This window comes from Mercenaria mercenaria, chromosome 11 (genome assembly GCF_021730395.1).
Source record: "Mercenaria mercenaria strain notata chromosome 11, MADL_Memer_1, whole genome shotgun sequence".
NCBI classification, from domain to species: Eukaryota; Metazoa; Mollusca; class Bivalvia; order Venerida; family Veneridae; genus Mercenaria; species Mercenaria mercenaria.
In genome coordinates this window covers 6,549,754-6,561,760 of record NC_069371.1, presented here as the reverse complement: position 1 = coordinate 6,561,760, position 12,007 = coordinate 6,549,754, and the positions used below count along the sequence as shown (strand labels likewise).

The window sequence follows — 12,007 nt, the reverse complement described above, 5'->3', positions numbered from 1 at the left end:
TATCTCTACCTGGCAAGGAGTTTTTTGTGGACTTAGAAAAACAAAAGACTTACAATGATTACTAAACAACCACAAAATTAAAATTCCATTTGCAAATACTGCTAGAGTAAAGAAATTTGCTGTGATGGGTGTATATTGTGACATTCTGGCACTCTTGTTATGCTTTAAACATGGTCAGTGATGTTAGAAATCAACTTTCTGATGCTCTAAAGGCATAACCCCCTTATTTTTGACCAAAAAATAATTTCTGAAAAGTCTCACTGAATAAAAAAAAAAAATCCCCCCCAAAAAAATTTCCGACCTACCTACCCTAATTTTTTTGAGCATGTTACTGGAAACAAAGAGGTTTTTTTTAGGCCTTAGCTCTTAAATAGGTAAATAATGCTTAAAACAGTGTAGCAGGGTTTAAAAAGACAGAAACATTGAAAAAATAAATTATTTATGTAGCAAGACATTAGACATGGATCATTTCTCTCAGTTATGATTAACTTCAAAATTCCATAAAATGTAAAAAGATTTCATACAAAATAAACATGTATCCTTAGCTAGTTCAGTTTTATCACTGATGAAATAGGGATTGCTGTGACATAACTAGAAATATTGCATGGTATTTCATAATGGCTGTATCTTTTAAGTAAAATAAAGTAAAATATGATGGTAATAGGTTACATAAAAATATGTTAATCATGTATCACAAATATTTGTTGAAACTGGGCTTCATACAGAGAGCAACTTAAAATGTAGCTCAGGAAACAATGAAAAAAAAAGGTTGTGATCAAATATATTAGTGTGTTTTAAAAACTCTTTCTTTCAATTGTTTTGCCTTATTGTCTTTATCAAAAACAAAAATTCTGTAGTCCATAGCTATTGAATCTTGATAAAGGCCATGAGCTTGATCATTTGAACAAAGAGATGAGATTTGTAATATACTAACAGAGATTCCTTTCTTGAAGGGTTTTTTGTTAATTTGTTGAAAGTATTAGACATATAACATATGTAAGTTTGGACATGTAAAGATTTCATTAGAAAAATATTGTAAGGGTGTAATCTAGATTGAAATTTTTATAGAAAATGAATGTAATCCTCAAAAAAGGTGGTCTTGAAATTTAAATTAGGTCAAATTTTTCAAAATAAGTACTTCCATTTGTCAGTAATTTGTCAATAATTGTAAGTCAAAAGTAAGATAGTCAAATTGATTCAGTGAGTTTAAGCAGTGCTGAACTTTGATTGCTCAAACTCAACAGGACTGGCAAAATTTGTTCGAGTTATTGTTTGAACAATAAACAAATGTACTTTATTATAGGGAATTGGCCGGGATCTGAAGATGATATCAAGCAATGATTTAGAATTATCCATGTTCTAGTGAACGAAGTTTGACTGTATTTATTTATCTTACACTTGTGTATTGCCTTGAAAAACTCAGTGGCTTACTCATAAAATATTGTTAGATAGAGTAAAACCTGCCTAAGTGGCCACATTTATTAAGCAACCATTTCCCTTAAGCAGTCACAGCTTACTTCAAATATTGATTTTTCTATTCTAATTTGAACTTGTCTTAAGCAGCCAGATTCTCTTGTTCCTTTGGTGGACTGCTTAATACAGATTCAACTAATATTAATCAACTGTTCATTATGTTCTACATACTTTTTTCTTTGTTTTGAAAATGTTACTCTGAAGGTTATTAAAATTGTAAGTGCTGTTTGCTACAGAATGCCTGTCATATCCCAATCATAATATATTCACATTCTGTGTACACTTTTCTGTTGTATCTATTATGATTTAATGTGATTGTTTATTACTGGTTGATTTACTTCATGTGAAATGTAAAATTTTTAAAGAGCATAAATATGATAATTGGAGAGTTAACTTGTTTTGATATTTTTAATTAAGGGAACTTTATTAGTTATTTATAGAGTACTGGAAACAAATGTCTGCAGCTGATGTTTTGGCTTTCAAGAGGTGGTTTTCAACTGATTGATTGATGGATGGATGGATGGATGGATGGATGATTGATTGATTGACACACAGATAGAGACTAGTACATATATCACATACAGTGAGGAGTTTTGGGTGTATATAAATACTTAAACTTTCTAATTTGATAGTTGGGACCATTCATATTAAATTGAATGCTTGAAATAATAGCTTAATGTCAACCTTTAAAGTTTTCCCATGAACTTAACAAGATTGCCATTTTATACAACTTCTATAATGAACTTTAAGTGACAGTCGGTTTATATATCTTTGTTTGACTTACACTTGGCTGTTTGCCATAGTAACAACTTCCCTTAATAGATGAAACAAACAGATATACCAACTATGTGGGATGAGTCATATGTAGTCAAGCAAGTTTTGTTGGTTATGTTTTGTCCATACCACACATCGTGTATATATATAGGTATTAATCATACATCATACAAAAACAAAATAACAAATATATGAAATAAAAGTCTAATGCATGTGCTTAAAGTTTGAATGGAGCACTGGGGTGCAAATCAAATTAATTCAGTTTTCAAGATATTTTTTTTTCCACCTTCAAAAATTTTCTTTCCATTTATCTTGTCTTAAAATAGGCTTATTTTTCCTTTTTACGGAAATAAAGTTTTGGGGTAAAAAATTTAAAGGTGGATGGGTGGGGTGAAGAGGTCTTGAAATACGTGGCCCACTCAAACTCAAACTGGAGTAGGGATGCTGGCCCCTTTGCTATTGAGGCTACACATACATGAAATTGGACCTGTTGGTACTTAGCTATATTGTAATATTACCGAGTTGTATTTACGAGCATGCAGAACATGCATGTATTGTGCTCGAATGGTCATTGTTTACTATTTTAAGACAAGCAAGATGCTGTTAAACTCCTTTTAAGACAGATAAAAATACGTTGCAATCCAGTTAGAGTGACATCTGTTTTATAACACTGGGACGCTGTGTAAGCGAAATTCGTTTTGTATAATGGTAACTGGAATATTTACATATATACATGTTTTTTACTGCGGCCCACTGTAAGTTCTTTTTACATCTGTTTTAATTCCTAATATGTATGAACAATGAGTGTAGTAAGCCTTAGGAGAAACTTCAACATAAGAGTAAGTTTAAAAGTTATAACCCTGTCAATGGACGTAAATTGTAGATATAATTTGCGTCCTTGCTCAGACCAACGTTTTCCCCCCTCATCAGGGTGTTGCTGTTACCAGCTCGTTTGTTCCTGTGGTAGTTGGATAATCGGTTAAGAAATCGTCTAAAGTCTTACAAATGCCCTAAAAGGTCTAAATAATTTATAAATTATTTATCCTCTATATTGAACACATCATCGTATATTCAGCCTCCCGAGGTAGTGTATATATAAACCACGGTGACGTATTTTTCGTCATTCTCCGTAACTCACCAGGACTGATCGAGTCACAGTGAGAAACGTAAAATTTACTCTTTTTTCTTGTTTTCTCTGTGAACGAACATAAACGGAAGTTCAAAATGGTAAGTTTGTAATTGTTATAGTATTAATTTTTCATTTTTTTTTTTTACGTATGTAGATAAGTTTATTTATTTGCATCACAAACAACAGTGTAGAGTGTATGAACTAGTATATATGGTGAATAGTCGTTAACGCCCTAACGTGTCTTTTTCTTAATTTTCGTTTTTGGAAATATTTTCAGTAAAACAATATATGTAACAGAAGCATGTTTTTGATAGTAAGCTACCCGAACCATTCTTAGGACAAGAACATGAACATTGTATATCCGCAGTCTGCATTTAAGCCCTAACCAGCCGCCGGAAATCTTAAGACAGTGTAAAAAAAACAGTACAAGCCAAAATTTTAATGATGATAATTAATTTGTTTTGAATATGAACTGTACCCGTTAAATGCCGACTTAACGCAGTTGCATTTTCGGACATCTGTGCTATTTGTACATTCAAAAAGTAGGTCTTAGCTAGATATGTAAATTACTCAGTTGTTTTAACCTCGTATGTTGATCATATAGCAACATTCTTGTGTACCCATGCGATCAGTAATCTTGCTATTTTAAAAGTTTATATAAACTGGTTTCGGAGTCTGCTTTTACATCTTAATATTAATCATTCTAGATATAATCTTGTTTACGTTGAAATTTTAACCTTGGCTATATTTCTTTCTTCCACTTAAGTTGTTACGCGGTAAATATATACAAAGTATTTATAATAATGCGGAAACATCTGTCACCTATATCCGTGTCGAATTTATATACTTGACCGTAATTGTACAAATAAATGCATCCTATTTAAAGCTGTTATACAAATGAGTCGTTTTGACCGGTCATGTACTGTAGGTGCACGCACTTATGTTCCCGGACTCCTGCCTTGTTTGTGCAAAGCGCTCATTGATTGTAATGGTGATCCTTCGTCTTACAGCGTGAATGTATCAGCGTACATGTTGGTCAAGCCGGGGTCCAGATTGGCAATGCATGCTGGGAGCTATACTGCCTGGAACACGGGATCCAGCCCGACGGACAGATGCCGACGGACACATCTATTGGCAAATGTGACGACTCCTTCAACACGTTCTTCAGTGAAACTGGCTCGGGAAAGCACGTGCCAAGGGCCGTTTTTGTGGACCTGGAGCCGACAGTAATTGGTGGGATATAAAATTTCATTTCATATCTTGTTATTACACACGTTTTGTAGTATGTCACGAAATTTTTGTTTCATTCCCTAGCACATAGATTACATTGGTAATAATTCAAACTTTGTACGACAATTAACTTATATTGATAGCGCGGAACATGCAAGCTATAAATTATGCAAAACGGACGAGTTCCCGATTATGTACCAGCATAACTTCCGTATAACAAAAATGTTAATTTTTGAAAAGTATAGCATTATTCTAGTTCGATAAGAATATTCAACGTAAAAAACACCGTTTTTTCTTCTTCAGACGAGGTTCGAACTGGTACTTACAGACAGCTGTTTCATCCCGAACAGCTTATCTCTGGAAAAGAGGACGCTGCCAACAACTATGCTCGTGGACATTACACTATTGGCAAGGAACATATCGACAATGTCCTTGACCGTCTTCGGAAGTTGGCAGACTGCTGTAGTGGTCTTCAGGGATTTCTAATCTTCCACAGTTTCGGTGGGGGCACCGGATCGGGATTTTCCTCTTTATTAATGGAGAGATTAAGCGTAGATTATGGTAAAAAGTCCAAGCTAGAGTTTGCCGTTTACCCGGCTCCTCAAGTCGCGACAGCCGTCGTTGAACCGTACAACGCCATTTTGACGACCCATACCACTTTGGAGCACTCAGACTGCGCATTTATGGTCGACAACGAGGCTATTTACGACATTTGTAGGCGTAACCTAGACATCGAACGTCCAACCTATACCAATCTGAATCGTTTGATTGGTCAGATAGTCTCCTCTATCACCGCCTCGCTCCGCTTCGATGGTGCTCTAAATGTAGATCTGACAGAGTTCCAGACCAACTTGGTCCCCTACCCACGTATCCACTTCCCACTTGCTACCTATGCCCCAGTCATATCTGCGGAAAAGGCTTACCACGAACAACTCTCTGTTGCCGAAATCACCAACTCTTGTTTTGAGCCCGCCAACCAGCTCGTCAAGTGTGATCCACGTCACGGGAAATATATGGCTTGTTGTCTCCTTTTCCGTGGTGATGTGGTACCCAAAGACGTCAACGCCGCCATTGCTTCCATCAAGACAAAGAGAACCATCCAGTTTGTAGACTGGTGCCCAACTGGATTCAAGGTTGGTATTAATTACCAGCCGCCCACTGTAGTTCCCGGCGGAGATCTGGCAAAGGTCCAGCGTGCCGTCTGCATGCTGAGCAACACGACAGCAATTGCCGAGGCTTGGGCTCGTTTGGATCACAAGTTCGATCTGATGTACGCAAAGAGAGCGTTCGTCCATTGGTACGTTGGTGAGGGTATGGAAGAGGGCGAATTCTCTGAGGCCCGGGAAGATTTGGCTGCCCTCGAGAAGGACTACGAGGAGGTCGGCGTAGATACTCAAGAAGAGGGAGATGTAGAATGCGACGAATACTGAATACGGTGTATATCAGAAAAAGCTGTTGTTTCACTAAAATACCAGGATAAACATTTAAATTGATCGAAAAATGGCAAAATCAGTGAAAATGAACTTGAATCATATATGTTATGTAAATAATAAAATTAAGACAAAATAATTTAAAATGAGTTTTATCAGGTTTTCATTTTAATAGGTGCCGTTACGTTCTATTCTGTGAAATCTATTTATGTATTTAATTTTTTCTTATACTACGTTTTGTTGTTTGATAAATTACCACATATATATATCATAAAATATTATAAATGTTTCCCTGTGAAGCAATGATGGCGCGGGAGTCGTGTTTTTTTTCTTTATATTTTGAAATCGAACACAACTAACTAGATTTAGTTGTATCATTGTGTGTTACATTTATCATACATGGCATGGGTGTGTGTGTGTGTGGGTGGGGGGGGGGGGGGGGGTGAAACTACATGGCTATAGAGGATGCTATACTAGTGTCTGATTAATTATTACAACGTGTGCTCACAATATGGTTACAAAGTTGTCTTTTCGGGTAGTACTTCAAGGTATACATAAGTGATGCTTAAACCTGTTCGCTATTATTAAAAACATACCACGTACATATCATATTACATCATGTTATATACCAAGATAATAGACAGGCACTGGCCCGTCGTTGGGTTACTCCAGGCTCTTCGTTGATCCAACGCTAACACCCTCGTGGTTCAGTTCTTGCGCATCTAAACTCTGATGTTACCACTCGAAGGCCTTGATTATTTGTTGAACATATCTTCGCTCTATTACATTTGAAATTATACAATGTCATTATGACGTACATGAAGACAGGAAATATCATAAATAGACGTTGCAACAACACTCCAAATGGACGCCCTCGACAATTTTATGAAATGCATCTCAAGATATGCACATATCCCTATGCGCAGAAGACTTCTGAAACAGGCAGATACATGTACCATTAAAAAGGGAGATAATAACAGTTACTGAAACTCATTTTTGCTTGACGCGGAAGTCAATGAGTATAGCAAGAAATATTTATTCAACCTACTCGACGGTTATTTATGAAAACGGTGAAACAGATATGAATTAAATAAATGTGGAAGGAAGGTAATAAAATTCCGAAAGCAACTGTCTAGTAGAAAAAGTTTGAATCAAAATACACGTAACAGTTACTAATTGTATAAAGGCCTTAAAATTATCCATAAATTGATAACGTTACATTTACCTACAATCTTAACTATTTGTATTCTCAATTTTAATGTAAGCGAATAATCTTACACTAGCAGTAACCGAAATTTGAAAGTTCTCAGTATATTGTTTTGAAATACCATATTAGAATTAGGGCGGACTTAAAATATAACGAATAAATATGATCCGAGGCTGAATGCTATCACAGCAAAACGCTCATTAAAACTCACTGTTCGCCACGTATTCTTTTCTGTTGCAAAACACTTTTCATTCTGTCGCTGTTCTGTAGCATTGCTTTACAAGTGTGTCTTGCTAGTGATATATTCATACAACACAAGGAATGACATTATAATCTGATTCTTTGTTTTTCGCGATCCGTCGTTACAATAGGTCCTTTTGATATTGCCATTGATTTAGTTTAACCCTTACCCTGCTAAATTTTTACAATGAACCTTTCCGTCTTTCAATTTGGACTGTACCATTACCTGTTAAAAGGAGTGCTTACCAAAAAGATACTGACTAAATGGCGAACAGTGCAGACCATGATCAGACTGCACGGATGTGTATGATGATCTCGGTCTGCACTGGTCGCAAAGGCAGAATCACTTGCCGCCATCAGGCTAAAAGTTAAACATATTTTATTGCTCATTCATTATTTACAAGAATTTATAACAATTTTACAAACACAAATACATAAGCAAATGGGTCGGGCCACAAGTTCTTACAACATCAGATAATGGCCCTCCCCAACATATACAATACGAAACAAATTGGCGGGGAAAATCGGGGCTTTCGTAAATACGAACAACTGAAATATAGAAATATATTATTTAGGAGAGAGAGAGAGAGAGAGAGAGAGAGAGAGAGAGATTACATACTGGACTGTTCCGCTAACTTAGCCTCTTTGCAAACAGACAGCCTAGTTCTGTAAACCGTCTTTCGCGGGAAGAACTAGTACTGGATAGTTAGGTGGAAGACACTCAAGAGTATCTCAGAAATGTTCATGCCAGACCTCTGGATTGACGTCCAAGCGTGTTACCACTAGACCACCGAATAACCAAAATGTAATGAACATGGGTAATAAGGATTACAATATATTTTGATTTCAGCGACCAACCACGATAACGTAAAAGCATTCGAGACTTGTATACCAACCATTGCAGGACTGTTGAAGATATACGCAAGATACGCAATACCTACTAAAATGAATAAAGATTGCCCCATGCAAGTCAAAGTACAGGCCAAGACAAGCTCTTACATGACCCTTGCCATCCAAGACCTTGACCTTTGATATAGGCACGACACCGTTTCAATAAGGCAAACATTTCTGCCAAATATATAAAGTTACTTAAAGCACTATGCACAAACATCGAACAGAAAATTTGACAGTTACGTTCATGTCACTGCAAGCTGGCTTGACAAAAGCCGTGAAGAAATCTTATATCTTTTTGATGTATGAAACCATGGAAATTGGCTTTGGATATCAGAATAAATTCGATAAATCACCCCCCGTTAAATATATAAGTAATAATTTTGTGGTTATTTGTCCCTCGCTTTTATGAGTTTGGTTCGTTATATAGGGAAGTCATCCAGCTGGCTTGCGGAAGGCCGGTGGAGCTATCCAGGTGTACGTTCATGCATGAAATAACACACTGTGTGACATCTTTCTCGACCATTTGAAAGTCGCAGTATGACATAATGTAGTGGAAAATAAACAGTTCATTACTTCATTGTTAACTATGTCTGTTGTTTCAATTAAAAGTGATACAGCTTACATAGGTATTCATATACCTCGCTCTTGAAGCCAACCTACTTGAAGTGGGAATGCATAAATGTTGAAACCGAACATTGTATTTTCATCTTTGGTGCATTTCACCCTAATCAATTTAAACACGGAAGAAATCCTAACATTTAAACTGATAACTATACCTACCTTATCATTTTCGGAAAATAATCCAGAATTTAGATAGGCCTAATCAGAGCTAACGGACCAAAAGTTATCAAGGTTTGTATCATTTTGTTTTTATGGTTTTTATCATTTTTATGAAACCAACAAAAATGTGGCTGCAATAGGATGCTAGTGTTTCTTTAATAAATGATTACTATTTTTATCAAATAAAGGTTGTCGCGATACTATCAGCAGTTTTTCAATGAATTTACTTGATAAAAGGCGCACACTCGTAGATGCATACGATGTAGGCCTACTTTTGTTTTCTAGTTTTAGAAAATAGAATAATATAGTGAGTGTTATTCAGTACAGTATTTCTTTATCAAACTGAAGTTTGTGAAATAAGCAGATAAACTACATCTACTGCAAAAGCCGCCAGGAAGCAAACGGTGTCAAATAAAAATGAATTTACCGGTAGTCTATATTCATAAGATAACCTAAATAATGATGTTGGTGTCTGTTTACAGAATGTACGTCCATATGCGTTAACTCTTCCTTTACATGTCATTAATGGTTAGACTACGAAATAGCGATTACCTCCCTTTGTAAACGATTCTACTCACAACTATGTGTTGCAATTTTGCTAGTGTGTCTACTTTTTTTTTTAGAAATATTTTCTCTTGTACATTCTGACTGATCTTTCTGAACTCGGGTTGTCTATGTTTTTGAGAAGAAAAGGGACAAAATTATACAAAATTTGAAAAGCCTCAGGAGTTATCTCCTGTGAACAAAACACATATTTTAATTATTTCTCATGTTGTAAATATCACTTGAGCCATTATGCAGTCATTACTCGAATGCATTATTTTAGGCAAAGTTCGGCGGACAAAAAGGTAAACTACATGTTTACCGAATGACGATGACTGTCAAATCACAGAAACACTTGAAAAATCTTCTGGTCATACCGAAATTCCTCCTCTGCCTCGAGTGACCAATAAACTTGTGTTGTGCTTAAAGCCTGATGCAGCTTTTCAAGAAGATGCAACTGATATGTCACGTAAGTTTACATTTTTAATTCGTTGAGCCCCTTTGAGCCCCTACACCTTTCGGACACATGGAGCTTATATATTCAAACTTAATAAAGACATTTGCACTTTCAGGCTTCCATAAAACATCATTTATTGCCAAGTTAACAGTTGCCGTCATCATGTTAACAGGGTCTGACTCAGCTATATCGTATCGTTGAAAACGGTCCAGCCTCTGACCTAAATACTAGTAGTTCGAGTTTGAAATGTACTGTTTTGCCAGATAATTCATATTGAAAAGTTTAACTAGTTGAAGAACAAAGTACCATTTTTTAATTTGTCTGTCAAGAAAGTATCAACCGTGAGGCTATGGGATGGCGTCAACATCTGCACGTCGATTTCCAATTCCTTAGAAAATAATTAGTACATGTGCATGCTGACTGACAAGTGCACGACATCAATGATTGCTTACAAATAAATGTTCACAACTTAGAATTCACATTCCAATATGAATCAAAGCCCTGAAAGGCCTGATAGCCAGTGCTTATCGAGTGATATTTCAACCGATACACATGAAGAATCAACATTTCATTGTGCATAGACCGGTCATGATTTGAACAATGTTAGCAGATGTCCACTAGACAATGCTACATGCCAAATATCTAAGCTCTGTTCATTCTGGTCCAATACAGGAAGATTTTTAATGGTTTTCCCGATTCAACTTTGTGTAAAACTAAGTTTGCCCCAGAGTGGGGCCAATCTAGTTTAGTTTATACTAATTTATTTTAGCTCGATTGTGATGAAAGCTTTAAGCTTATTTGAACCACTCTCGAGTCCGCTTCCTGCAAAAACCAGTACTGGTGTCATATGAGAAGTCATGGTCGTGACCCCAATGGGGCTCGAATCCACGACCCCTGGGTTGAACGGCCGACACCTTAACCACTAGACCACCGCTCTCCTCAATTTCAACCCTAACCCTAGAGCGGAGTGATTCCGAATACTGTAAAATCATTTAAATTCGCTGGCATGAAATTTTGCGCAAACGTGAAAAAGGACTTTCGCGCATTTTCAGTTTTAGAAATGAAGAAATAAAATCAAAAAATAGTAATAGCGCGGTCTTAAATTCGCGGATCGGTCCTAGCGCGAAATACGCGAAAATTCGTCCTACGCAATTAAAATGATTTCACAGTATTTCGAATGTGAATATAAAGTTCATAATTATTCTAGAATCCGTTGCTGCTTGTTTTTGTTGTTTAAAACAGTAGTCATCAGCTGCTCACACACTCACACAATACCAAGATTATAAAAATAAATATGGGACTATTTTTTACACAGCCAGAATATTTGTGTGATGAGGTCACATAGAAATAGAAGGAAAACTCAAACGACGCGAGGTTAAAACTTGGTAGTTGATTTAGAGCTATAGCCAGTTGCTCTAGCACTGGTCAAAAATCCGTCCATCATATGCTTTATGGGATGTCGAATTCTGTCCAAATGCTATCGCAGTGCATTGCACCCTATTATCACACTGGCCATAGCTTTATCAGATCAAGTGGTTCCAACGTTGTTTGAGCGGTGAATTTTACGCCGATCAGATGGAGAAATATGGCCGATACTACAAATTTCCGGTATTGTAAGTATGATTTAAAGGAATTTCTACCCGTTAAATAACGAATCAAATGAAAACGATGGGTGCACCTGGAGCGCAAGTGTGTCTATGTTTTAGCACATGTATCCATTTAGCTGTGATTTGTGCCGTTTATTCAAACACTTCTGTACAGTCCGGCGGGGGAAGGAGATTTTTGACAGTTTTTGACAATATCGCATCAAATATACTGTTAATCGGGAACAAGTAACTGTTAAAACAGTT

At 36.3% G+C, this 12,007-nt stretch overlaps 1 protein-coding gene across 1 annotated transcript; it reads left to right on the top strand.

Annotated features, from left to right (window-relative positions):
- Positions 1-3,316: 3,316 nt before the first annotated feature.
- LOC128546989 (tubulin alpha-3 chain-like) lies at positions 3,317-6,345 on the top strand. The gene is made up of 3 exons (XM_053518462.1): positions 3,317-3,474; positions 4,387-4,609; positions 4,910-6,345. The coding sequence occupies exons 1-3, from the start codon at positions 3,472-3,474 to the stop codon at positions 6,034-6,036; spliced, it is 1,353 nt and encodes a 450-aa protein (XP_053374437.1). The 5' UTR covers positions 3,317-3,471; the 3' UTR covers positions 6,037-6,345.
- The last annotated feature ends 5,662 nt before the right edge of the window (positions 6,346-12,007 follow it).